General features: G+C 38.8%; 1 protein-coding gene across 1 annotated transcript in view; it reads right to left on the bottom strand.

Moving 5' to 3' along the window:
• The window catches only part of eys (eyes shut homolog), a 635,999-nt gene that overhangs the window by 598,032 nt on the left and 13,785 nt on the right, over positions 1 to 24,182 (bottom strand). Inside the window, exon 2 of the mRNA XM_062058295.1 lies at positions 1,388 to 2,171. Within this exon, the coding sequence (XP_061914279.1) occupies positions 1,388 to 2,099 (712 nt within the window). The 5' untranslated portion in view covers positions 2,100 to 2,171. The remainder of the gene's footprint in view (positions 1 to 1,387; positions 2,172 to 24,182) is intronic.

The raw sequence follows: 24,182 nt of genomic DNA on the forward strand, positions 1-24,182 counted from the left end.
GTAAAAGATTGCGGGTACTAGACTGGCCTGCCTGTAGTCTAGACCTGTCTCCCATTGAAAATGTGTGGTGCAATATGAACCCTAAAATACCACAACGGAGACCCCAGACTGTCAAACAACTTAAGCTGTACATCAAGCAAGAATGGGAAAGAATTCCAACTGAAAAGCTTCAAAAATTGGTCTCCTCAGTTCCCAAACATTTACTGAGTGTTGTTAAAAGGAAAGGCCATGTAACACAGTGGTAAAAATGCCTCTGTGCCAACGTGTTTGCAATGTGTGGCTCCCATTAAATTCTAAGTTAATGATAATTTGCCAAAAAAATTACGTTTTTCAGTTCAAACATTAAATATCTTGTCTTTGCAGTCTTTTCAATTGAATATAAATTGAAAAAGATTTGCAAATCATTGTATTCTGTTTTTACTTATGAGTTACACAACTTGCCAACTTCACTGGTTTTGGGTTTTGTATATCCAATACCTATTATCTAGACCCCAAGGAAGTGTGTTAAATATAGATTAAAATCATCAATGGGTCCCGTTTAAGGAGTGGTGTCGGCGGACAGAAATGTTAGCAACACTAGCATGGTAGCTACAGTGCTAATGTTGCTACTTGCTAAAATAAATCAAAGTAATCAAACTTAAAGTTCCCATATCTGCAGCTAACTGACCAATAGTTGGCAGTGCTCAAGGCCTTATCTTAATATGTGTATCAAAGCCTGAAGTGGTGGACATGTACACAGAGCAGACCCAGCTAGAGATAGAAGTGCTCTAAAAAGTCGAGCCAAGAAGTGAGGAAGACGGTTTTTACATTTGGTGCTGATAAACAAGCTCTATGGAATAGGGACACACAGTACTGTTATGACATTATCACAAAGTACATTTTGTATAATCGAGAGGCCGTATCCTCAACTGCATATTATATTTTATGCTTGTAAATTTACAGATTTAATCAGGTAAAATGTTTCATTTTCTGTAATATTACAATTGAATTGGCATCATTCTTTATTCTGATGTTAAAGCTTTGGTAATTAGGTGACCTGAAGTTGCTCGCTTAATGAGCACTTTCACTTTTTCTAAACTGCACAGCTGTTTTGCATCCAAGATTATCCATCTTTATTGGCAGCCAAGGGGTGTACTGATCCGATTTGACTGGATAATCCTCAGAAGCAAAGATGTTAGTCTGTCAGATCTACTGTCAAATTTGGATTTGCAAATTTGTCAGTTTACCAAATCAGACAAAACAGCAGTGTCACTCACACACCCGCCACAAAGATTCATATGTTTAGGAGCTATTGGCCATTGTTTGCTGTTTAAGTGCCATTAAAGGTTGACAAGTGAGTAATGCAGTGATTTTTGAGAACAAAGTGATGAGTGTCTTTTGCTCTTACCTGTGAAATGTGGTGGGCACAGACATGTATACATTCTGCGGTGTGGATCTGAAGATCCGTTACTCAAGCAGACCCCGTTGTTTTTACAGGGGTTGTTCAAACAGGCATCACATTTTTCGCAAAACTTCCCAGAATATTGGTGATGACATCGACAGTAGTAAGCCCGTTCCCATTGGTCCGTTTGACAAACACCATTCCCAGAGCAAAGTGGAACCAGAGGGGAGGACTGACAATCCTGGGTCTTCAACGTCACGTTGAGTCTTAAACCGAGTTTACACAGCTGACTGTCTTTGTCATGCAGAGCTATGAAGTACTGGTGACCAGCTTTGAGCCACTTGCTGTCCATTTGTTCGCTTCTATTTATATGATGAGGGAAAACAAACTGGTCTTCAGTCAACCCGTTTGCAGAACAGCTCTCGAAGTTGTCCTTAGAGACGTTGAGTAGTTGGATCCCATACGACTTTAGAGTTTCATCGGCATCCATCAACAGCATGTCGCCATGTTGCAGTTGAAGTGGGCAAATCTGAGAGAAGTGAAGTTCCACACAATCTTCAGTGGTGCGACAAATATTCTCCACGAGTGTCCAGTTGATTTGGATAGTTTGCTGGTTAGAGTGCCACTCAAGTGCAACCGGTTTGTTGCAATCAGTTTGGCAATGACTATGAACCGTGCAGCTGACAAGGATGCATATCATGTTCAATAGCGTCTTCATATTTTCTTCTCACTTGTGATTCAGACCTTTCAAGTTGTCATCTGCTGGGTGTGTCACCAAGGCACCCAAAACCTGGGGGACATACATGTTTGCATTAATATATTGCACTCACTACAACTTTGAAGAATTGCCATTTTTTTTGTTTGCTTTTGGGAGAAACACAAAATATAGCTGGTTGGTAGAAATGACACCGTGTCTGGGTTATGCCGAGACGATAATTTGGTCAGCCAGGAGGAATTTGAGGTACAACCGCTGCTCCTCTACAGTACACACGGACATATTAAGTAGCTACAGAGCTATTTTAAAGCAATGTTAAAAGGATAACGCCATTGGTTACAAATGTTGGTAAATAAATAACCAGAAAATGTATATTTTGTTGTTTTCTTACTGTACCGAAAATGAACCGAACTGTGACCTCTAGACCGAGGTATGTACCGAACCAAATTTTTTGTGTACTGTTACACCCTAAGTCACTACACAAACTTTCAACCTCATCTGAAGTTAAAAATGCTTTACTTTGAACTTTTGTGATTTGTGGCATTGCGCCTTCAACCTAGAAGAAGTCGTTTTGAGTATGAGCTGAGAAGAGTCCTGATGGGTTTTTCAAAAAACTACTTTTAATGGTGGACTCGGTGACTACTATTAATGGCAATGGAGGAGACAATGAAACAGTAAGTAATAACAGTAGGGTAGAAATGTGTGAATGATACGTTAGCATTGTTAGCTCGAGTTGTTGTGTGGCTAACTTACTTAGCTTTCTAGTGTTAGGCAATACCGTCACCTTCCTACTGCAAAAAAATAATGATTTTCTTAAAAACTACTTTTAATTGGATCAGTGCCTACTGTGTTTGGCAATGGACCAGTTAGTGATATAATCGGTTGGTATGTTCACGATGTCACTGGTAGCGTGGCTTACTTTTACTTTACTGCAGCCGGCTTGAGCCTCCATTGTTTACAAACGTTCAAAGCAGCAGTGAAAGTATGAACATGATGTAGAATGGATAAGTACTGTCAACATACACTACCGTTCAAAAGTTTGGGGTCACATTGAAATGTCCTTATTTTTGAAGGAAAAGCACTGTACTTTTCAATGAAGATAACTTTAAACTAGTCTTAACTTTAAAGAAATACACTCTATACATTGCTAATGTGGTAAATGACTATTCTAGCTGCAAATGTCTGGTTTTTGGTGCAATATCTACATAGGTGTATAAAGGCCCATTTCCAGCAACTATCACTCCAGTGTTCTAATGGTACAATGTGTTTGCTCATTGGCTCAGGAGGCTAATTGATGATTAGAAAACCCTTGTGCAATCATGTTCACACATCTGAAAGCAGTTTAGCTCGTTACAGAAGCTACAAAACTGACCTTCCTTTGAGCAGATTGAGTTTCTGGAGCATCACATTTGTGGGGTCAATTAAACGCTCAAAATGGCCAATAAAAGATAACTTTCATCTGAAACTTGACAGTCTATTCTTGTTCTTAGAAATTAAGGCTATTCCACAAAATTGTTTGAGTGACCCCAAACTTTTGAACGGTAGTGTACACATGTCCAGGATTTAGCATTGGAGAGATACAGACTCTGTGAAAATGTAACCTTAGTGTATAATTACAGATCTCGCTACATCATCTGGGGTATTTTGTTGGGGTGAAAGTCACTTAACCTCTTAAGGCCCAAGCTGTTTGTTTACATGTTTTTTATTTTATTTATCTTTGCTATTTGGGCATATTGGACCCTAATTAGAATAAAAACTAAGAATCATGTTTTGATATGATGTACTTAGTCCATAAGTACACAAACATGCACTTCATGTTTAGTGACATGCTAATTCTTATTTATACACTTTTTTTTCCAAATTCCATTGTATGTTATACTCTTCTGACACCACTAGATGGCAGTATAAGTGTCCACATAAGCGGCCATAAGACCCCAGTTCAGTAGTGTACACAATTTTGGAAATAAGAGCTAAATGGTGCTGTCCACGCATGTGGCCACTAAGCCTTTAGAGTTAATGTCCATAGTGCATGGTAAAAGTTTGAAAGCTAAACAATTTAGAAATGGTTTCCTAATGAATGCTGACTCAGCGTGAGGGGGCGTGGTGAGGAGGGGTTCATTTGCATCTAATAATGCCGACTCTCAAAACGAGCTGTTTTCAAAGGGAGCAAGAAATGTGGCTTGTAAATAGGTCGGTAAAACATAATATATGAAAATTTTTCACCAAAGAACCATCATTACCGAGGATGTCGTTGTGGCTTGTACAGCCCTTTGAGACACTTGTGATTTAGGGCTATATAAATAAACATTGATTGATTGATGATTGATTAAATATTATGTAGACTTAAATGACGTGTTTCAAAAATAGAAACAAACATAATATGACCACCTTGCTAGCAAACATAGAACACTGGAGTCTAAACTTGTGATTTATATAACTGAGGCGTTCTTCAAGACATCATCTTTTTGGGAGTTTCATTTTTTTTGGTAATGTGATTTATGTAACCAAGGTGTTGCTCTAGCTTGTTTAGCTAACTTACAAACGTATTTAGTTATATGAGTAGTGTTCCTTAAGGTTAAATTTCCGGTGCTCGGTTTTCCTCGTTTGGACTATTCAACTTGTGGCCCACGTCTTCAGTTCAAAAACTTGTAAGAGCCTCACATTTCTGCAGCAGACTCTTAAAAAACAAACACTACAGTGCTGTCATAGAGATGATCTTTGACTTGATGTTTTGCAGAAAGTCCTTCAAAGCAGTAGAGCGCTTCTGTAACTGACAAAATAAATACACTAAAATTAAATTTTGTTTGCGGATGACTCTGCCCTGCTGGTATCCGGCAAGGACAAGTCACAGGTGGAGAAAATCCTCAGTGCTGAGCTCTGTAAAACTTGCACCTGGCTCGCTGACAACAAGCTATCCATACACTTGGGTAAAACAGAATCCATCCTGTTTGGGTCCCACATCAACCTTAAGAAAGTCAATGACTTCACCATAAAAGTGGGTGACATTATTATCACCAGGAAAGATGAGGTCACCTACCTAGGTTCCATTCTAGAGGCTAACCTTTCCTGTGATAAAATGGCAACCAAGGTAATCAGAAAGGTTAACCAACGAACAAGATTTCTCTACAGAATCTCCTCTCTGGTCAACAAAAGCACCTTGAGGATTCTGGCGGGAACTCTCGTTCAACCCTTTTTCGATTATGCATGCACCTCCTGGTACCCTAGCACCTCCAAAACCCTCAAATCTAAACTCCAAACATCTCAGAACAAGCTAGTCAGGTTACTTCTAGACCTCTGCCCCAGATCCCACCTCACTCCTACCCACTTCTCTAAAGTGGGCTGGCTCAAGGTGGAGGACAGAGTTAAACAACTTGCACTGAGCCTAGTCTATAAAATCCACTACACCTCCCTGATACCGAAGTACATGTCAAACTACTTCCTTAACGTAAATGACCGCCATAACCACAACACCAGGGGGAGCTCCACTAACCACTTTAACCCAGATTCCGATCTAACAAAGGTCTTAACTCATTCTCTTTCTATGCCACATCAATGTGGAATGCGCTCCCAACAGGTATAAAAGAAAGGGCATCTCTATCCTCCTTCAAAACCGCAATAAAAGTTCACCTCCAGGCAGCTACAACCCTAAACTAACTCCCTCCCCGGATTGCTAATAATCAAATGTAAACAATCAAATGCAGATACTTTTTCTTATGCCTTCTGATCTCTCTCTCTCTCTCTCCCTCTCTCTCTCTCTCTCTCTCTCCATCTCTCTCTCTCTATGTCCACTACTTGCTGTCCATATCCTACCCCCCCCCCCCCCTCCACACCCCTGATTGTAAATAATGTAAATAATTCAATTAGATTATCTTGTGTGATGACTGTATTATGATGATAGTATATATGATAGTATATATCTGTATCATGAATTAATTTAAGTGGACCCCGACTTAAACAAGTTGAAAAACTTATTCGGGTGTTACCATTTAGTGGTCAATTGTACGGAATATGTACTTCACTGTGCAACCTACTAATAAAAGTCTCTCTCTCTCTCTCTCTCAAATGTCTACTGTAGAGAACGCTGGTTCTCCGTCCCTCCTTGACCTATAGGACACCTCCCTGGTGAGGTGTTCTGGGCATGTCAACCAGGAGGAGCCTGAGGGGAAGAACTAGGACAGGTTGGAGGGACAGCTGGTCTGGCAAAGACAATGAAACTAAGGGAGGCAGCCAAAGACAAGGAAGTCTGGGCATACCCGTTTGCACTGCTGTCACCAGATAACCGGAAGACAATGTGTGGATCAATGTTTGTCATCCAGAGCTCACCTACAGTAGAGCCACAGTTTGTTTTTCAATTCCCGGCTGAATAAAATAAATAAAAACTCTGTTTACAACCATGTTAAGTCGACATTTTATTGAGTCTCGAGTGGTCTTTAATGGACCACTCGACACATACCCAATTTACAAAGCCGTTTTGGTTTTTCAAACCATTAATGAACTGGTGAGTCATGGTATCCGCAACTCCTTTACACAAAAATCAGTACATCAGAAAATGATGGATGGACCGGGGGAGTTATTCTTAATACATTTCCACACAAGAACAAGGAAGGAGAAATGAGTCCTAGGTGTTAAACTACATACTGTTTTGGAATATACTTTCATACAAGCTCTAATGTATACATATATATATATATATATATATATATATATATATATATATATATATATATATATATATATATATATATATATATATATATATATATATATATATATATATATATATATATATATATATATATATATATATATTAATGTATACATATATATATATATATATATATATATATATATATATATATATATATATATATATATATATATATATATATATATATATATATATATATATATATATATATATATATATATATATATATATATATATATATATATATATATATATATATATATATATATATATATATATATATATATATATATATATATATATATATATATATACACTACCGTTCAAAAGTTTGGGGTCACATTGAAATGTCCTTATTTTTGAAGGAAAAGCACTGTACTTTTCAATGAAGATAACTTTAAATTAGTCTTAACTTTAAAGAAATACACTCTATACATTGCTAATGTGGTAAATGAATATTCTAGCTGCAAATGTCTGGTTTTTGGTGCAATATCTACATAGGTGTATAGAGGCCCATTTCCAGCAACTATCACTCCAGTGTTCTAATGGTACAATGTGTTTGCTCATTGGCTCAGAAGGCTAATTGATGATTAGAAAACCCTTGTGCAATCATGTTCACAGATCTGAAAACAGTTTAGCTCGTTACAGAAGCTACAAAACTGACCTTCCTTTGAGCAGATTGAGTTTCTGGAGCATCACATTTGTGGGGTCAATTAAACGCTCAAAATGGCCAGAAAAAGAGATCTTTCATCTGAAACTCGACAGTCTATTCTTGTTCTTAGAAATGAAGGCTATTCCACAAAATTGTTTGGGTGACCCCAAACTTTTGAACGGTAGTGTATACAGTATATACAAACGTTTGTATATATACTGTATATACACTACAGGCCAAAAGTTTTGACACACCTTCTCATCACTCAATGTATTTTCTTGATTTTCATGACTATTTACATTGTAGATTGTCACTGAAGGCATCACAACTATGAAAGAACACATGTGGAGTTATGTACAGTACTTAACAAAACAAGGTGAAATAACTGAAAACATGTTTTATCTTCTAGTTTCTTCAAAATAACCTCCCTTTGCTCTGATTGCTGATTTGCACACTCTTGGCATTCTCTCGATGAGCTTCAGGCACACCTGAGAAATGAAAACCATTTCAGGTGAAGCTCATCGAGAGAATGCCAAGAGTGTGCAAAAAAGTAATCAAAGCAAAGCATGGCCAATTTTGAAGAAACTAGAATATAAAACATGTTTTCAGTTATGTCATCTTTTTTTGTTAATTACATAACTCCACATGTGTTCATTCATAGTTTTGATGCCTTCAGTGACAATCTACAATGTAAATAGTCATGAAAAAAAAGAAAACGCATTGAAAGAGAAGGTGTGTCCAAACATTTGGCCTGTACTGTATATATAACCAATAATAGTCATTCTATAAAAATGCATCTTTAATATAATTTGTTTGTAGGATTGCACAACAACCATTTTCTTGATTAGTTTAGTATTGCACAATGCTACCTCCCATTAGACTGCAATTTACACATGTTAAACTCTTGACTAACTATCATTAAAATTACCCTACTTAAAAATCATAAATACAGTATCTTAGTTACAAGGGTAAACTTGTTGAATATTCATTGTAATAAACTGAAAGGGTGCATCTCAATTAAAAGACTAAAAAAAGATGTACTAATCAAACAAAAAAAATATGGATCAGAAGTATAAAATGGATTATGAACCATTTTACTCTGTAAGAAATACAGTATCATTGTTTTTTTCTTCTCATGTCTGTGTGGCAAGGTTCAAACTAGCGCTGCACAAAATCTGTTGTTATTTTTGACCAAAGCTAGCAGGTTGGTGCTAAAGTTAAAGTACCAATCATTGTCACACACACTATAGGTGTGGTGAAAATTGTCCTCTGCATTTGACCCATCCCCTTGTTTACCCGCTGGGAGGTGAGGGGAGCAGTGAGCAGCAGCGGTGGCCGCGCCCGGGAATCATTTTGGGTGATTTAACCCCCAATTCCAACCCTTGATGCTGAGTGCCAAGCAGGGAGGTAATGGGTCCCATTTTTATAGTCTTTGGTATGACTCGGCTGGGGTTTGAACTCACGACCTACTGATCTCAGGACGGACACTCTAACCACTAGGCCACTGAGTAGGGGACATTGGGTTGCATGGCAATGACAAGTTAAATTTAATACCGCTCGGCTTTAAAAAAATAACAACACAAAAATACAGCAAAGGCGGTCAAAGTGCACAACAACACTGAGGTTTCCAGGGTTTCATGCAGAGTTTTCGTTGTCTGAGCGTATGCAGGCTGCTGTCCACCAAGTGTGTCCCAGCAGCCTCAGCCTTTCTGCTGAGAGTGACAGAGCCAAAATATAAATAAAATATATTCCGTCCCGCTGCTGCCTAAACCGCACTCTCTGGCAGGGGAGATGCGTTGAAGAGGACTACACAGTCTTTTCACGCTCAGGGCATTTTCATATGTGTGCTCAACTTAAAGTGAAAATTCTCAATGCCTTGCAGAATGTGGAACAGCAGCGTAAAAAAGAAACACAGCGGGATGATATTAAGTGCTGTCAAACGTCACACTTTTGCATTGTTGTTAATCAAGGTTAATCGCTGAAAATTGCTTGTGTGCATAATTAACTTTTAAAAAGAACGGAATTTATATATATATATATATATATATATATATATATATATATATATATATATATATATATATATACATATACATATACATATATATATATATATATATATATATATATATATACATATACATATACATATATATATATATATATATATATATATATATATATATATATATATATATATATATATATATATATATATATATATATACATATATATACACTACCGTTCAAAAGTTTGGGGTCACATTGAAATGTCCTTATTTTTGAAGGAAAAGCACTGTACTTTTCAATGAAGATAACTTTAAACTAGTCTTAACTTTAAAGAAATAAACTCTATACATTGCTAATGTGGTAAATGACTATTCTAGCTGCAAATGTCTGGTTTTTGGTGCAACATCTACATAGGTGTATAGAGGCCCATTTCCAGCAACTATCACTCCAATGTTCTAATGGTACAATGTGTTTGCTCATTGGCTCAGAAGGCTAATTGATGATTAGAAAACCCTTGTGCAATCGTGTTCACACATCTGAAAACAGTTTAGCTCGTTACATAAACTACAAAACTGACCTTCCTTTGAGCAGATTGAGTTTCTGGAGCATCACATTTGTGGGGTCAATTAAACGCTCAAAATGGCCAGAAAAAGAGAACTTTCATCTGAAACTCGACAGTCTATTCTTGTTCTTAGAAATGAAGGCTATTCCACAAAATTGTTTGGGTGACCCCAAACTTTTGAACGGTAGTGTATATATATATATATATATATATACAGTCGTGGTCAAAAGTTGACATACACGTTTAAAGAACATAATGTCATGGCTGTCTTGAGTTTCCAATAATTTCTACAACTTGTATTTTTTTGTGATAGAGTGATTGGAGCACATACTTGTTTGTCAACAAAAACATTCATGAAATTTGGTTCTTTAATGAATTTAGTATGGATCTACTGAAAATGTGACCAAATCTGCTGGGTCAAAAGTATACATACAGCAATGTTAATATTTGGTTACATGTCCCTTGGCAAGTTTCACTGCAATAAGGTGCGGGACAAGCCCAACGTGTGTGTAGCGACCTGGCATTGGCGGATGCTCGAGACTTCAAGAGACTAAAGAAAGCCATTCTCGCCAGCCAAGGGTGCAGTCTGCCTGCCAGGGCCCAACATTATCACAACTGGACCTTCCAGCCCACCCAGCTGCCACGCCCGCAGGTAGCCGCACTGCTCCGCATAACACATAACTGGCTAACGAGCGAAGGCAACCCCCCCCCCCCTCCATAGACCGACTGGTGATAGACCGCTGTATCCGAGCCTTGCCGCCTGATGCCCGAAAATATGCCGCACAAGTAAGCCCTCCAACTGTGGAGCAGTTGGTGGCCTTATCAGAGAACCACCAAGTGAGCATGGAAATGCTGAGAGCCACCCGGATAGAAACGGCCAGAGCCACCGGGGAAGAGAGGCTAGGCCGCGACCGCCAAAGAGCGCTCCCGCCAGCGCCGTCCTTACCCCGACCTTGGGGCGCTGCCCCTGAGAGGCCCAGTTGGCCCCCACAGCAGAAATGTTACGTGTGTGGACACCCGGACCACATGTCTTGGGCGTACCCGGAACGCGACTGTGATGTCTCCATGGCCACGGCCCCCAGCTGTGCAGGCAAACCATGCCTCCACACGGGGAGTGGACGACCACAACATGCCAGCCTTCCAGTAAAGATCGGGGGGACCGATGCACATACATTGCTGGACAGTGGGAGCGCTGTGACCTTGGTACACGCTGACTTGGCCGGACCCCTCAGCAAAGACACCGTTCCAGTGACGTGCATACATGGAGAGTCCGCCAGTATCAGAATCAGAATCAGCTTTATTGTCATTACGCAGGGTAACGAGATTGAGGCCATTCCATACAGTGCGATAAAACAAGTGTACACTCTATACAGAGGGTGAAATGAATATGGACATGAATATCTACATGAAACAGGGTGGTTGGTGGAATGGGTTATTGCACCGAAAAGAAGGCAGTTATGAGGGTCAATGGGGAAGTCTGTTCAGGGTGGTTATGGCCCTGGGGAAGAAGCTGTTTTTTAGCCTGTTCGTCTTGGTTTTAATGCACCTGTAGCGCTTCCCGGAGGGCAGCAGGTGGAACAGGTCAGAGCCAGGGTGGGTGCTGTCCTTGATGATGGCACTGGCTCTGTTGAGGCAGCGGGAGGTGTAGATGTCCATCAGAGAGGGGAGAGGGCGGCCGATGATCTTTTGAGCCGTCTTGACCACTCTTTGCAGCCTCTCCCTGTCTGCTGCAGTGCAGCTGCCGTACCATACTGTAATACAGTAGGTCAGCAGGCTCTCGATGGACGAGCGGTAGAAGGTCAGCAGCAGGTCAGGCTTCAGGTTGTACTTCCCGAGGACTCTCAGGAAGTGTAGCCGCTGCTGAGCCTTCTTGATGATTGCTGTGGTGTTGACTGTCCAGGAAAAGTCGTTAGAGATATCCGGTGAGCCACATATACATTCAGACACCCCGAGGTGAGGCACTGGTACCAGCTGCAGTGGTACCAAACCTGCCTGTTCCACTACTTATTGGGTCCGACTGTGTACTCTTTGGCCATTACTGGACCCCGGTGCTACATCCCAGGTGCCATTCCACGGCAGCATCGCCGCCACCACAATGGACAAAAAATAACGAGACCGCTTGCGGCCTGCCCCGCGTTTAGGCCCTCGTCAGAGGCCCCACTGAGTGACAGCCCGACTGAAGAGGAGCGACGGGAGAGCAGGAAGGAGGAGAAGGCAGAAGAGGAAAGGGACCCCTTTGTGGAGTTCCCTGTGCCAGAAGAGAGCAGCAACCCTTAAACGGGCGAGTTTGCCACTGCCCAGTGGAATGACCAGAACCTCAGCTGGGCCCGCCAGCAAGTCATGGAAATTGACGGACAGAAGTGTGAAGGGGTGAGTATTTTTTTTTATTAAAAATGGCCTTCTGTATAGAAGGGTGTTAACTAAGGGCGGGGACATAATTGAGCAACTGCTGGTGCCTAAGTCTCATATCTCCCGTGTGCTTTATCTTGCCCATACTCATCAGCTGGGAGCGCACTTAGGTGTACAAAAGACATATGACCGCGTAATAACCCGCTTCTATTGGCCCGGTGTGAAACGAGCCATAGAAGACTTCTGCAAGGGCTGTCCCGAATACCAAAAGACTGCACCTAGACCCACGTATCAAAACCCCTTGGTACCGCTCCCCATCATCAGCACCCCGTTCTCACGTCTGGCAATGGACATCGTTGGACCACTCCCAAAGTCAGCCAGAGGACATCGCTACATACTGGTAATAGTAAACTATGCCACCTGATATCCGGAGGCTTTACCATGGATGGGAGATATTTAAGTTTGTTAATGGACACTTTAAGTTTGATACTTCCACACCCTGCCCTTTCAACAAAGACTCGTGCAATAAATGCCATTTTCGGCTTTTTGCAAGCCCACTCCTGTGTCTTGGTGAGAATCAGGTACCACAATATATATAAACATATAAGTGTGTATATATACATATATACATCCGTCTATTTTCTACTGCTTGTATTTATCAAATAATATATCTTGGCTGTTCAAGTGAGTAAACCGAAGTAATTTTTTGTTATTTTGCAGGAACTGCAGGTAATCAGGCACAGAAATTAGAATTGTCAAGGGTGCTCGTCTCCCTCTTATTTAAAATGTGTGACAAGGTGAGGCTGATTAGAACGTTTTACCAAACTTGGAGTGTTCTAGATATGTTTTGTTCACTTTCTTTTGCATGCTTGATTAAACACCTTTAGTAATCTCATGAGAGCACAACCTGTGCCAGTGTTTCAAAAAAAAAAAGAAAAAAAGAAGCTTGTTCATGCAACACACAGATGGCACAACAGCTTCGTTTGTCATGGAAATTTGCAGACAAATTAACTGGATGGATGAAAAATTAATGGTGATAAATTTGCTGTGGTGATCCATAAACTAAATGAGTGCTTCAACTTGCAGATTTTAAATTCAGGAGAACGATGATTGTAAATGATAAAAGTAAAAATAAATAAATTACATAAAAACATATTACAGTAGAAACGTAATAACACACTAGTAAGGTTCAATCAAAAACACAAATGTTTGTGAATACCCTGGCTGGGGACATTATTCAGCTCTGTATAAAAGACAACACTGGAATATAAACCCCTCTGGATTGGCAATCAGGAACCAGTGAGCCTCCTGACTGCCAACAAGAAACAGGCAACATGAGCCCGCCGTTGTTGTTTTTTTTTGTGTGTGAAAAATGTAACTTGGAGCACGTTACAAAGAGGCCTGGGCCGATTAATTGAACCATTAATGAAAAATAACTCAACTGCTTTAACAGCAATAGCTGTAGTATATTATCATTAAATTGTATTATTATTTATTATAACACTGTAAGGTTGATTATCATATCTATTTAATTTTCAATTTTTAATTAAGATATTTAAAAAAATAAAACAACATAAAAACATAATAAAAAACATAAAAATATATATTTCCATGTTTAATACAGTTTAGGATAACCCATAGACACAAAAAAAAAAGTGGTGTACTAAAAGGCGTTAGTCTGAATAAAACCAATCCCAAGTCATAACCCAATGACTAGTTGTATAGTATTATAGAAAAGCTTGGATCTTGCACTAATATCAATCAAGTCTTTATGACCATATGACAGGAGGTTTAACATAGCAGCAAGACATTTAATAATAATCAAAAATCCTTTTATCATTCATTTTGCGCATGCACGGCACATATTTGCAAGTCAGGATAAGTGCTGCAGCACTCTGGTTTCTCCACGAAGAGAGTAGAGCGAGCGAGTGAGATAGCGGAGGACACAAAGCACTTATGTTTTATCACCCCACATCACGACATCTACAAGCTTCAAAAGTAATAGATCAATGCCAAAGGATACACAAAAACGCTGAAAGGTTTGCATGGATGTAAAAAGGTAAATTATTGCCATCATCAACTTTATCGTGGCAGAATATCTTTGTTGTATCGGATTTGCATGCAAAGTCAATTTATAAAGAAATCCACTGTGTTAGATACCACCTAAATACATTAAGAGAGAAAATGTCTTAAAAGTATTGATTAAGACAGGGGTCGGCAACCCAACATGTTGAAAGAGCCATATTGGGACGGCGTGGCGAAGTTGGTAGAGTGGCCGTGCCAGCAATCGGAGGGTTGCTGGTTACTGGGGTTCAATCCCCACCTTCTACCATCCTAGTCACGTCCGTTGTGTCCTTGGGCAAGACACTTCACCCTTGCTCCTGATGGGTGCTGGTTAGCGCCTTGCATGGCAGCTCCCGCCATCAGTGTGTGAATGTGTGTGTGAATGGGTGAATGTGGAAATACTGTCAAAGCGCTTTGAGTACCTTGAAGGTAGAAAAGCGCTATACAAGTATAACCCATTTATCATGTATTTATATTGGACCAAAAATTCTAACAACTAATCTGTCTGGAGGCGCAACAAGTTAAAAGCCTTATGTAAGTGTTATAATGAAGGCAACACATTAAGTAAGTGTCTCAGAGGGTGAGATAACACCTGGAAATTACTGGCTTAAAACTGCCAAATATATAGATGAGTTTGCCCAAGTTAAAGGAAAGGACAGGCTGTCTTCTTCTAATGGATTTACTACAATCTTTGCAAGCGGAGTAACGTTTGCTGTGGTCTGGAACAACATTGTAATGTTTGCTCTGGTCTGGAACAACATGGCACACAATCAGACATGCAGCCAATATTACATACAGATAATGTGTCATGAGACATGAAAATATAAATTAAATACACAGAGGACATAAGTAAAGGAAATTAAATGAGCTCAAATATACCTACAAACGAGGCATAATGATGCAATATGTACACACAGCTAGCCTAAATAGCATGATAGCATGGATTATTAGCACTCCATGCAAGCCAATAACAACGACAAAGCTCCACAGCATAAAACATTTGGTGGACAAAAATTAGACAAAGAAGGAGTGGCATAAAACAGCGACGGAGAAAGTTGTACATGTAAACCAACTACGATGAGTTCAAGGATCGCCAAAATTGGTAGGACAACATAATAATCAGCGGGCTTTCTAAAAATTAGGAAGGTTTGTGTCATGTTTGTCCTCCTACAGAAACATAATTAAAACAGATATATTTTTCCCCTCATCTTTTTCTATTTTTGAAAAAGCTCCAGGGAGCCACTAGGACGGTGCTAAAGAGCTGCATGTGGCTCAAGAGCCGCGGGATTAAGGTGGGCCATACAGGATCAAGGTCAGATACGTGAGGGTCAAGTAATTGTCTCCTCTCTGCTTGCAGTATTCATCAGGAGTGAGCCTGCATTTTCGGATCCTAAACACGCAGGTGTGCAAGGACCAATGAATCAAGGAAGGCTGTGTAAATCCTCACTTGACAATGACACCAGGAGGATGACACATGATCACATCAGATTAGGCTTTTGGACATATCACTAGTTGTCTGCCTTGTGACAAAATACAACACTACTACTGGTGTGTTTGAACATGTTGATAAGTGACTGCTATTTGTCACCATGTGAAGAAAGGATGTACATATCTGGAAGTCTGTCGAATAATCGATCATAAGGTGCAAAAAAAGGTACATATTCAGCTGGTGACGTTTGGATAATGGAAAGCACTTTCCGCATTTTCCAGACGAAAGGGCGCACTTATAATCCTTTTTTTCCCTCAATACTTGAAGGTTTGTAGTGCACCTTATAACCTGGTGCGCCTAATTTAAGGAATTAGTTAGGTTGAGCAAACCACCTTCATCACTTTTGTTGCATCAGTTTGGGTGAAAATGGTTTTAAGTTGAAGGTGTCAAGAAAAGCTGCCACTCTGTATAATAACTAAGGGCAATAAAGGCATTCTTAGTCAACTAAGAGTGGCCGTATAAACAACGCCAACACTGTCATAAATGTGTGCCATATTGTGAAACCATACTAAACAACAATGACAAACACATTTCGGGAGAATATTTGCACCGCAACAAAAACAACATAAGCCCGACAGAACAAATATCCAGAATTCCAAGCAGTACCAACTCTTCCGGGACGCTACACTATTTTATTTGGTACATGGTGTAATGTTAAGTGTAACAAGTAGATGGCAGTCAAACATAAGACATAAGTCTCGAGTAAACAACACCAACATTTTATATGTTCTATTGAAAATATAAAACATTACACACGGCGCTCAAACATCTATCAACATGTTTTAGTACGACTTTGGTAAGCTATGAAGCCGCACCGCTTAAAGGATTGTTGGTGCATTTAACATACAAGTATTAATTATGGTGTGTGTATTAGGTAATACATATTATATGGCGTTTTGTTTCGCTTCGCAATATTATGCAAAAGCAACTTTTCTTACCTTCTGCTACCTGCTGATCTGTATTTGGGATCTGCATAAATCCTGAAAAATTGCGTGCGTCCGCGCCAGGCCGTGGTTGATAAGCTTCTTCTTTTTCTCTATCATCTTGTTATGGGACATTCATCCTCCGCTGTTGCCATTTCTAATATAAAGTAGTGTAAAGTTCTTACTTATATCTGTCAGTAAACTCGGCGTTGAAAGCGCTAAAACATACCGGCATAGTGAGTTTAAATTATTCACCCAAGGAACTTTAGCTATTAGAGTTCCGGTAGGACGGTTTTTCAAGGGACACATTTCCAGTGTTGTTGTTTCCGGATGAGGAGATGCTGCTGCGTTATTGATTTAAGTAAAGTCTGAATGCTATTAAAACAGTTAGCTCCCGTCCTTGCACGCTACACCGCTACAACAAAGATGACGGGGAGAAGACGCTGCAGAAGGTGAGCCATGTAAATAAGACAGCCCACAAAACAACGCATCCGGAAGCGACTGTCAGAAAGCGGCTTGAAGATGATCTGTAAAACATAATCTATGCAACATTTTGATAAAAGAACCACCATTACATGTTATGTAGACCACAAGGAAGTGTTTTCCATTTAGAAAAAAACATAAATAATATGACTCTTAATGCGCCCTATAATCCAGTGCGCCTAATATATGAAAAGAGATACAAAATAGACCATTCATCAGCAGTGCGCTTTATAATCCGATGCGCCCTATGGTCCATAAAACACGGTACATATTAATAACATTTGTCAGGTTGTGATTTAAACTGCTGCTATACGGGTGTATCTGTCAGGATTGTGCAAAATAACATATATAATTTAAATATCACTATGAGCAAAACTCTACACATTATATTTGAAATACAGTTAATGTTGTTCGACTATCAAATAAAACATGTTCTATAAAACAGATGAATACATTTCACATTACTTTGAAATCATGGAAAATGATGAAATAATACTCGTTTCCTAGATTATTTTCAATAGCAAAATATTCAAAATTAATGGACAATTTAAGTATTAAATATTGTTAAACGTGTTTAAAAGGGCACGTCATCTCGCAATGCTTAGTGGGCTGCGGTCACCATTTTTGCAGGCCAAAGTTTTTGTTTCCATCGCTGAATTGAACACGGTGCTGCATGTGAGTCAGTAACAAACTGAACTTGATCCATACGAGCACATCCACCAGACAAGCGATTTAAATGACCTGTCACCATTGTCCGAAGCCGAGCTTGTCCTTGTTAACGAGTCAATTTTGAAGTATTTCCAAATGGACCTCGAAGACAGCGACAGGTGAGTAGATGGCCCAGGTGGACCTTGTTATCTAATCACCTGTCGCCTTTATTAGCAGCAGCCGGAACGAGACACGTGGTGGGAGTTGGAGTGGGAGCCAGAGAGAGAGAGAGAGGGACACGGACAAAGAGAAAGACATTTTGCTGGAAAGCAAAAGCCTCTCCACATTTATAAAAATAAAACAGTGTTGTACCCCGAAATCCGGGCTTTCGTGGCAGGTTGTGGTGGTCTGAGGAACCCACTACAGGGTAACCTCTACACGTGTCAATAAAGCTTTCTATTTTATTCTAACCTAATCCTAGATTCTGGCAGGCTATCTGTAATAAGTAAAAGTGTAAATTGTTCTTTGAGTGCAATAAGAAAAGCCTAGTGTGTTTAATGCGTTTTAATTTTAATGATGTGAGGGGTGAGGTACGTGTGTGTGTGTATGTAGCGTGTATCTACCGGGGATGTATTTTGTATGTGTGTGTGTGTTTGTGTGTGTGTGTGTGTGTGTGTGTGTAAACCTGAAGACCTTGGTGTTTACCGGGTGTTATCACGATAATACAGCCAGTCCGTCCCACAAAGTCAACAACCAACAGGTGTGTGTCCATGAGAGACAGGGAAGGAATTTGTAGCGTCTTTGCTGCACTTTCCTTTTGAGGGAGTCTCGAAGCAACAATCTAACCATGCCGTTACGAGGGAAAACTACCCAGATTAGGATGTTTGTGTTAGAGTGAAATTTTTAAATTTGTTTTCGCTCGCTCAAATTGTCTATTTTTGGTCCTCAAATTCTTAATACTTTGCAGAGGAGACAGCTTCTCCAAGATGTTATCTGGTTTGTGATTGAGTTAAAAATCACAAAAGTTTGAGTGGCCACCACTCTGCCCATCTTTCAATCATGTGTGGCAGCTTTAGAGTATGTTGGACGGCTTATAGCATCTTCCAATTTGTTAATAAACCAGGGTAACGCTTACTCCAATCAGCAGACATCTTGTTATCATGATTCCGGATAGGTAGATGTCTTTAACGTTCTCGACTGCAAGGATCACTAGGCACACAATGAATTGTGTTATTTTCTATTCCGCTTTGTCACCCCTATAAGAATTTGATCTCAATTGCAACTATTTTAATTCCCCTTACTGTAGTAAATATATTTCAAATTACATTTTGAATTGTGCGCACGTTTTGAATCTGTGTTGGCAGGAAGGTTGGAGCAAGGTTCTTTAACTGTTACACAACATCATTATTTTGGGTAGTCCTGCAATATTTGGTCTGTATCCGCAAACTTCCCAGAGACGAGCAGAACAACAAGTACACAGATATGGACACATAACTAACGTAAAGAATAGAGTGACTGAGTCATCAAGTTGCTAATTATTTTTCTTGCTTTCATTAAAATCATTTAAGTAATTGATTGAACAATTTTTTAGTGGTAGTCGGAGAGGTTGTAGGCGCAAATTGGCAGCGACGTTTCAGTCAGCCCACCCCAGGGGAGCTGTGGCTACACAGCTGTAGCTTACCACCATTAAGTGTGAATGTGGAATGAATGAAAGATGGGTTCTTACTGTAAAACGCTTTGAGTGTCTAGAAAAGCGCTATATACAATGTAATATATTATTATCATTAAATGTTTCAATTAACTTATATGACACTATCCAAACAACATTCCCAAGTCATGGCGCAAAAAAAGTGCAACCAACGCAAAAAGACAACACACATAGTCACACATAACACATCCTGCTCACTGAACTTTGTGGATATTATAAACAAACGTCCTATATATATACATAGATATATATATATATATATATATATATATATATATATATATATATATATATATATATATATATATATATATATATATATATATATATACATATATATATATATATATACATATATATATATATATATATATATATATATATATATATATATATATATATATATATATATATATATATATATATATACACTACCGTTCAAAAGTTTGGGGTCACATTGAAATGTCCTTATTTTTGAAGGAAAAGCACTGTAATTTTCAATGAAGATAACTTTAAACTAGTCTTAACTTTAAAGAAATAAACTCTTTACATTGCTAATGTGGTAAATGACTATTCTAGCTGCAAATGTCTGATTTTTGGTGCAATATCTACATAGGTGTATAGAGGCCCATTTCCAGCAACTATCACTCCAGTGTTCTAATGGTACAATGTGTTTGCTCATTGGCTCAGAAGGCTAATTGATGATTAGAAAACCCTTGTGCAATCATGTTCACACATATGAAAACAGTTTAGCTCGTTACAGAAGCTACAAAACTGACCTTCCTTTGAGCAGATTGAGTTTCTGGAGCATCACATTTGTGGGCTCAATTAAACGCTCAAAATGGCCAGAAAAAGAGAACTTTCATCTGAAACTCGACAGTCTATTCTTGTTCTTAGAAATGAAGGCTATTCCACAAAATTGTTTGGGTGACCCCAAACTTTTGAACGGTAGTGTATATATATATGTGTATGTATATATATATATATATATATATATATAAATAAGTGTATATACTATATATATATATATATATATATATATATATATATATATATATAAACATATATATAAATAAGTGTATATACTGTATGTATATATATATATATATATATATATATATATATATATATATATATATATATATATATATATATATATATATATATATATATATATATATATATATATATATATATATATAAATATATATATGTATATACATTGTACATATGTGTGTATTAGGGTTGTACGGTATACCGGTATTGGTATAGAACAGCCATACTAATGAATTATATTCGGTACTCTACCGCCTCTAAAATATACTGGTCCCCCAACTCCCCCACCTCGGATTGATACCTAAATTTGTGGTATCATCCAAAAATAATGTAAAATATCTAAACAACAGAAGAATAAGTGATTATTACATTTTAACAGAAGTGTAGATAGAACATGTTAAAAGACAAAGTAAGCAGATATTAACAGTAAATGGACAGGTAGATTAATAATTCATTTCCTACCGCTAGTCCTTAATAATTTTGACAAAATATTAATGGAAAATGACACAATATGTTACTGCATACGTCAGCTGACTAATTAGGAGCCTTTGTTTGTTTACTTACTACTAAAAGAGAAGTTGTCTAGTATGATCACTATTTTATTTAAGGACAAACTTGCAACAAGAAACATATTTTTAATGTACAGTAAGATTTGTTTGTTAAAGTAAAGCCAATAATGCATTTTTTTGTGGTTCCCTTTATTTAGAAAAGTATCGAAATACATTTTGATACCAGTACCAAAATATTGGTATTGGGACACTAGTGTGTATATATATATATATATATATATATATATATATATATATATATATATATATATATATATATATATATATATATCAGTGGCGTGCGGTGAGGTTAATGTCTGGTGAGGCACGACTGCATCATCACAGTCAAATTTAAAAACATATGAACCTGCAGTGCAGGTGTACCTAATATTGTGTCCCTGCGGTCGTTCGCGGCTCCTGCAGCGCGAGCATTGTTGTTTTTGCACTTTTTGGCTTCTTGTTAAGTGACTTTTTTGGGTGAATTCGGTCTTGCACGTGGAGGGTTTGGGTGTGGGCTTTGGTTGGTGTGGCCGCGGTGCTCCCGTCGGGCAGTGCATTCTGCGGCGGAGGTGCCTGGCACCAGGAGGCGGGGTTATGATACGAGCCTCACACAGTGTGTCTCCGCAGCAGATTTATGATGGCTCAGCACTAAAAATACGTTACTCAAATACAGTTGTTGACAAAATACACTGTACATTATATACCTCAGCTAACTAAACTATGGAAATGTATAATATAATTCATATAGCAATACGGTCTCACTGCACAGCAGGCCAGCAGTTAGCCGAGTCGCAATCCATGGTGAGGCACAAGTGCCTCCACTGGCTGCTGATCACCGCACCGTCTCTTCTCAGTATTTCAACTGCAAATGTGAAAATAATAATAAAAATAATCTAAAACTGGTGAAGGTAAATGGAAAATAACTTTAGTATAATCACTGGATACATATAACAATTTAATTATTATTTTTTTCTTTTTCTTTTTTTTTTCTTTCCATGATGGCAGGTGAGGCCGTGCCTCCCCTGCCTCTAGTGACGGCACACCACTGATATATATATATATATATATATATAGGGTAACCTGCGAAATAGGCTTGTAGGGATGATATAGCCTCTTGTGTTTTTTCCTGACCAAACTTATACAGTATATACATACATGTATAGTCACTTTACATGCAGTCGGCTTTCAGCCCCTCGCCATTTTTTTTAGCCCAATGCGGTCCCCAAGTCAAAAAGTTTGGTCAACCATGCACGAGAGCAACAACAAGAGCTCACAGGTGTAAGCTGACACAACTCGAATTAAAATGTAAAGACCTCCTCGTAAATGGTCATTTGTATTTTTCTTGATTCAGATCTTCTAACAGCTGCAGGAACTGAATGTTGATGGTGTTTGTTGTTCTGCTCCATGCACTGCATACATCCCACACTTCCCTTGCCAGCTTGTGCAACGGGCTCGACACAAAGACATTCAAACATCTCTTCATGTTACAAGATGCCGCTGCTTCTCTGCCATAATAAACTTCCTAAAAAGCGTTAAGTTCAAAATGGGTTCTTTTCAAAGTCGGTCGCACTCAGATAAGATGCTGCAATCATAAATCATAACATCTGAATGCAAAAGCCCAGAGAAATAAGCAGATACACTCCATTAGATAATATATTCACTAGCATGCCAATCTGTTCTGAAAGTCCAGCTCTCAGTGAAAAATGACACAATCATTTGGAAAATCAATGCACGGCAAAATAAACAAGAGGGTTTAAATCAACTGGCTACTTCTCTGGTCTGACAACCCTGGGGTGCTTCAATATGGTCTTTCTGGCCACATATCCCAATCACAAGTGTTGCGTGTGAAAGTATCATGACAATAGACCTGATAAATATTAATACTCGCTCATTCCCACGAAACAGCTATAATTCAAATTGATGCCCGGAATCTGCTGCAAGGCATTGATGTCCCTGTGCAGCCACTGGAGAAGTGATTAGCCGAGCATCAAGAAGCTGCTGGCTGCCGCCTGTGTCACACTGAAGATCACTTGTGCTCCCTGTGAGGCTTTGTGGATCATCACTATCTGGCTACAACACTGATGAACATTTGGGCCTCTCAGCCATGAACGCAAAAGCTTTCTATCAATGTCACTGCTTTAAATGCAGTAGATGATGACGTTGTTGAAATCTGTTTTAAGACTCTAGTGCAGGGGTCGGCAACCCAAAACGTTGAAAGAGCCATATTGGACCAAAAATACAAAAAACTAATCTGTCTGGAGCCGCAAAAAACGAAAAGCCTTATATGAGTCTTATATCGAAGGCAACACGTGATGTGTCTATAATAGCTATAATAGCCTACTATCAAAATGACTATGTGTCGCAGGCTGACACAAATCTTCGTTGACAGAAATGTTGAAATTCAATATTTATTCTACACATTTTTACAACATTAGAAACCCTTAGTACAATGGTGGGTTCTCAGAGGGTGAGATAACTCCTGGAAATTACTGGCTTTTAATGGCCAAAGTCAAATATGTGTGTGTCCAAGTTAAAGGACACGGCAGGCTGTCTTCTTCTAATAGATGTATTGCAATCTTTAGCAAGCTGGGAAACGTTTGCTGTTGTCTGGAACAACATGGCACCTAAACAACTATCTGAAATGCAGCCAATATTACATACAGATAATGTGTCATGAGACATGCAAATATAAATTATAAACACTGAGGATCAAAGTAAAGGAAATTAAATTAGCTCAAGTATACCTACAAACAAGGAATAATGATGCTAGCCTAAATAGCATGTTAGCATCGATTAGCTTGACTGATTGGCACTCCAACAAGTCAATAACATCAACAAAGCGCACCTTTGTGCATTCACGCACAGCATAAAACTTTTGGTGGACAA

Source organism: Entelurus aequoreus, linkage group LG09 (genome assembly GCF_033978785.1).
Source record: "Entelurus aequoreus isolate RoL-2023_Sb linkage group LG09, RoL_Eaeq_v1.1, whole genome shotgun sequence".
In the NCBI taxonomy this organism is placed as follows: domain Eukaryota; kingdom Metazoa; phylum Chordata; class Actinopteri; order Syngnathiformes; family Syngnathidae; genus Entelurus; species Entelurus aequoreus.